The sequence below is a fragment of the Cariama cristata genome, unplaced genomic scaffold (genome assembly GCF_000690535.1).
Source record: "Cariama cristata isolate BGI_N322 unplaced genomic scaffold, ASM69053v1 scaffold6658, whole genome shotgun sequence".
Classification (NCBI taxonomy): Eukaryota; Metazoa; Chordata; class Aves; order Cariamiformes; family Cariamidae; genus Cariama; species Cariama cristata.
In genome coordinates, this window is record NW_009630810.1 from 20,179 (window position 1) to 25,849 (window position 5,671).

General features: G+C 44.6%; 1 protein-coding gene across 1 annotated transcript in view; it reads left to right on the forward strand.

Moving 5' to 3' along the window:
• The window catches only part of TRHR (thyrotropin-releasing hormone receptor), a 12,958-nt gene extending 10,316 nt beyond the window's left edge, over nt 1-2,642 (forward strand). Inside the window, exons 2-3 of the mRNA XM_009705719.1 lie at nt 970-1,356; nt 2,457-2,642. Of these exons, the coding sequence (XP_009704021.1) occupies nt 970-1,356; nt 2,457-2,642 (573 nt within the window). The remainder of the gene's footprint in view (nt 1-969; nt 1,357-2,456) is intronic.
• The last annotated feature ends 3,029 nt before the right edge of the window (nt 2,643-5,671 follow it).

The following is a 5,671-nucleotide window of genomic DNA, read 5'->3' on the forward strand; positions in this document are numbered from 1 at the left end:
TAGCCTTTGAATATGTACATCTAATATCATAGAATAGAATCACAGAATGGTTTAGGTTGGAAAGGACCTGTAAGATCATCGAGTCTAACTGTTAAACCTAGCACAGCCAAATCCACCACTAAACCATGTTGCAAAGCACCACATCTTTCCTATTGTCCTATTGCTTGTTACTTGGGAGAAGAGACCAACCCCCACCTCGCTACAACCTCCTTTCAGGTAGTTGTAGAGAGCGATCAGGTCTCCCCTCAGTGTCCTTTTCACCGGAATGAACAACCCCAGCTCCCTCAGCCACTCCTCAGAAGACTTGTGCTCCAGGCCCTTCACCAGCTTCGTTGCCCTTCTCTGGACACGCTCCAGCACCTCAGTGTCTTTCTTGTAGTGAGGGGCCCAGAACTGAACACAGTATTCAAGGTGCAGCCTCACCAGTGCCGAGTACAGGGGGACAATCACTTGCCTAGTCCTGCTGGCCACACTATTTCTTATACAAGCCAGGATGCTGTTGGCCGCCTTGGCCACGTGGGCACACTGCTGGCTCATATTCAGCCAGCTGTCGACCAACACCCCCAGGTCTTTCCCTGTGAGATAGTTTTCCAGCCACTGTTCCCCAAGTCTGTAGCGTTGCATGGGGCTGTTGTGACCCAAGTGCAGGACCTGGCACTTTAGAATCCTTTTTTTCAATTTGAATCAACACTTCCTTCCAGCTTGTGAAGTTGCAAAGTCTAAGGTCTATAACAATTAACTTACTGGGATGTCACCTGGAAACAAAAAGTAGGAGGAATTTGGAGCCAGGTTTTTTTTGTCCTTCTTACTGCAGAAAACCTTTCTGAATCAAACATTGATCAGAAATTCCCAGCTGAAGAGTCTGTCCATAGTTCTGCATTGGCCATAGAGATGTAGGAATGCACATGTTCTTTCCAAGATGAGTACTAACCTTCTGCCCCTCTTCTGTCTACCTCTGTGTTCCCCCAGGTTACCAAGATGTTGGCCGTGGTTGTGATCCTATTTGCATTTCTATGGATGCCCTACCGCACACTGGTTGTGGTCAATTCCTTTCTCTCCAGCCCCTTCCAAGAAAACTGGTTCCTGCTATTTTGCAGAATCTGTATTTATTTAAATAGTGCCATCAATCCTGTAATCTACAATCTCATGTCCCAGAAATTCAGAGCAGCCTTCAGGAAACTCTGCAACTGCCAGCAGAAACGGGAGAAGAAACCAGTCAATTACAGCGTGGCCCTGAATTATAACGTCATCAAAGAGTCTGATCACTTCAGCACTGAGCTGGAAGATATTACTGTCACCAATACCTACCTGTCCTCTGCAAAATTGTCCCTTGGTGATATGTGTTTGTCATCTGAGGTAACAGTTAATACATTTTAATATTTGGTGTGGAGGAGTGCTCACTACCAGAGCATGTTCACATGCATGGGGCTGTGCTGCACTAGCTTTCAGCTGGGGTAGCACAGTGAAGGACCAGGGAAAGCTGGTGGAGACGGGTGATGCACCACCAAACAGGGCATGCCCGGCTCTGGAAAGTGATGCTGTCAAAGTGCCTGTGCAGAGCATAACGTGACTGGGAAGATCTGGGGTATGGGGAAGGATGAGGAGAAACACGTAGGTTAAGCCTTACCCTCTACGGAGCAGAGGGCAATGGTGAGCATCAGAGCCTGGTGCTCAGGCATGGTGGCTCATATATGTGTATGGTGGGAGGGCGAGCATTGATGTCTGAGCTCAGTGATTCCTCCCAGGCATGCCCTGGCTGCCTGCAGGAGGGCAATGGGGCATTTTCTTCTGCCTCACCCTCTAGCTTCAGCTTGGAGTTAACTAGCCTGGTGCCACCATGCAGCTGGTGCTAAGGGAAGACACGGATCTCCCCCACACAAGCGTTCTGGTCCTGAGAGAGCTGAAAGTCACATCCATTTCCATGCTACCTGCACCATCCCTGTGTGTAGCACATCTCTCTAACCCAGCTCTCTTCTATATGTTGATGTAAGTTACTCTTTTCATGATGGTTTTTTACACAAGACTACTTAAATGGTATTCACAAACCTGTATACCTTAGATCTTACAATATAGATGATCCACAGAGGGGCTTAGTTGCTCATTTCCTTTTGCAGATGATATGAGAATGAAAACTATTTCTTTCTCAGTTTGCCTCTTCTCTCCTCATTTTCAGGCCTGAGTCCCACCTTGTTCTGAGTACATAGTCGTATGAAACCTTTGGATGCTCTGTTCCCACCAACCTGTATGAAATGTAAAGGCATTTCTGCTCACAGAATTGCAGGAGTTACCATGTGTCTCTACACACCTGTCTGCATCCTACAAGAAAAAGCAGCCCCTTGGGGAGTGAAAAGAACATACTACTGAGTCTAACTGAACAAAGCACTTAACGTAACTTTAAGCAGGTAAGTTGGCTTCAGTGGAATGCCCAAATCCTTTGTCTCATATGTTGGCCAAAGAGTGGTCTGCGTTCTCAGAAAGAGCAAGGCTGCCCAGGACGTCTCCACGGACGCAGAGCGGGGCAGTGGATGATGCTCCCAATGAAGGTGAGAGGCGAGGAGAGGAGCTGCCCTCCTGCGTGGCTGTACTGGGCAGTACCAGCGTGGCCCATCGACAGCAGCCAGAACCACTACCAGTTGCAGTAACTACCTGTCATTGGGTCCCTCATCCCACAGCAGTACAAATCTAATTGCAGGCATTGTAACACACTTCAATAAGCAGGTATCTGTTAGCAAAGAGCATGAAATCCTTTTTTTTCCTTTTTTTTTTTTTTTTTCAAAACAAACAAACAAACAAAAAGTCAGTAGGAAGCTTTAAAAAATGGGTTTTTTTCAGCAAGCTAGTTTATAGATGTAGCACTTTAAATGTAAGTCTCAGCTAATACTGAATCCTGTTGGAACTTGACAGGTTTTGAGAGTGTTGGACAGGCTTTTACTACTTAATTTTATCTTGGTTCAATAGTAATTGTATCTCAGACCGCTACAGGGGGTTTATAGTTTTAATATAGATAACGTCTAGGGAAAAAGAAGAAAATTCAGTGAAAAATGACACTTTTTTCATTTTTCATCTCCAAGGTTATCCATTAGAGTACTTCAGGACATAAAAAGTATTGTCAGAAGAGAAGTCACCATTGCTTCTCACTTGCCAGCGTAGCCGCTTGCATGCTTTTCCCACACCAGCCCATGACAAGCAGCCTGGGGACACGATCTCCCCGATGTAGCTGCAGTCAAAGCGTGATGTATCACTTTGGCTTTGCTCTAGACCAGCTCATGTTCTTGCTAGAATTACATTTTCCTGTTCCTATGCGGCAGTAACAGAAACTCAGGAAGATGCCTGTATATTCTTGTTTGTTATGAACATTGTGCACAGCTTTTGTACATGATATTTAAAAAGCTGTAAGAAACCAAATTGTTCTAGTAAAAAAACTTTCCAGTGTGGAATGAAAGAGGTAGCCTCACTAGCATTATAAGGCTTTCCTATCCAGTTGTCCTTTGCATATACAGCCGCTTCCCCAATTCAAACCACTTTCACTTACGTTCAGCCACATTTGCAAACTTAAAGAGAACTAAAAATACCCCAAGAGGCCTCAGATCTAAATTTCGCTGTGAACTCACATCTGCTGCATCCAAAAGCCTCTATTCAACATTCTCTGGATGGCAAGGAGGAAGCGAACAGTCTGTATCCTGCTCCATCTGTATCCTTGCTTTAACTCCAGTTTTAGCCTTGCAGAGCACCGCAGCTACTTTCTCGCTCAGCAAAATGATGGCAGGGCAGGGAAGGGACCAACAGCAGGAGGTTTTAAACAGCAGTATAGGCATGACAAACTTCCTCCAGAAAGCCCTTTCTATCTTTTATTTCCATCAGCACTTGCGTTTTCATTTTGGCAAGCAGAAGGAGTGAGACCACAGAGGTATCCTGCTTCTTGAGACTTTTACCTCAAATTATGGGGAGCCAGTTTTAAAACCAGGCAGAGCTCCACACCCGTGGGCATTCGCCAGGGTCAGGCTGTACGCAGGAGCCTGTCCCGTGAAGCACAGGAGCTGGCAGAGCTTTGGCTGGAGCAGGGGTGGCGGCTGAACAACTGCAGGCTCTGTTGCAATGTTTTCTAAATCCTCTGCACTGGGGCTCTTCCCTATTTACTGGGGGGCTGTGGCTTGCTGGCTTGGCTGCCCGAGCGACACAGCCCACCAGACACATGCAGGGGGGGTCTGTTTCTGTGCAGATGCTCCATCACCGTGGCATCTGAACACCCACACAACTGGAAGAGGGATGTCCAGAATCTTTGCTGCTTTTAAAATAATAAGGAAAAAAAAATAATAACAGAGTAAGTCACATGGCAGCCAAGCGGGCAAAGCTGACTGGGGTTCAAGAGTCAAAAGAGAAGAATGCCAATGTTATTCTAGAGTTAGTACCTAGCAATCATGTCTCATAAATACAATACTATAGCAGTGACATACGTTTCGAACAAACCTTTCCATTGTAGAGTTTGAGGTGAAATTTCAGAGTTCTATGGCATTTTACTGCTTACGCTTGCTTAAAGCTACAGTTTGCCATCATAAGAGGAAGTCAAGGAGAGGTAATACAACCTGTATAAGGTTTCCTCCAAAGCAACTGTCACAGTAAATGAAATTATCTGGGAAATCTTACACAGACATTTATATTTACTTAGCCAAGAGACATATTCAAAGTAAAAGCAAGTTCCTGTACCTGACTGAGCAAAGCTTTTGTGCGCAGTCAGCCAGCACCGCTCGCAGCTGATCCATGCTGATCCCCGGGTCGATATGGGAGGGAGAGGGTGTGGAGGCAGCTGCTGGTGGAAATCCTTTCCCTCTTCAAATGCTGTTATCAGTTAGGCATCTATCCAGTGCTTTCAGACCAGGTCTTACCTCCCAGAATTTCTAAAGAGGTGCCAGAACTAGGTCCTTTTCTTACGTAAAAAGCGAGTAGACCTGCAGGACAAGCAGCCGGCAAAGAGACTGCATGCTGCAGAGACCTGGTTGTACTCTTAGGGGCACAACTGGCTGGGCTAAGAACTGAGCTAAGTACTCGTGTAGTAACAGTAGTGCAAACTTACACTTTTATCTGGACCCTTTTCAGAGTACAGACTGAACTACAACTATAGACTGACAATATCAGAACTAAATTCTTACCTTTATTTGCCTTTTTGCTCAAAAAGTAACTTTCTCCTTTCTCACCCTCTGTCTCCATAGTTCTTTTTTTTCAGATGCTCAGGTGGGGTATTTAAGTCCATATTCTTAGTGAAGTTTCATCAAGGGCTAAAATCTATGTAGGTGATTTTGTATGCATCATCACTTGGAATAACAAATGAAAAGGAATTATTTCATGCTGATATTTATGTGCGCAAATGATTATGCATGCAAAATTGTGTGCACAAATGCAATATCTAAAATTGCAGATTGAAGTTGAGGTGTGATTTTAACTCATAATGTGCTGTAGCTGTATCTTTATAGATGTTATCCATGAAATCCATGCTAATTTTATACTGATTCCTACAGCTAACACTATGAAACTTTGCTAGATATTTTGCCAATGTGATTTTAGATCTATTTCTGTGCTTCCCTTCTGTTTATAACAGCAACCAACCTCTTTTCTTGTACCTAGATGTTGTAGATTAGATATGTGGGCATGTTTTTGTTTAAAAATTTGTGTGATT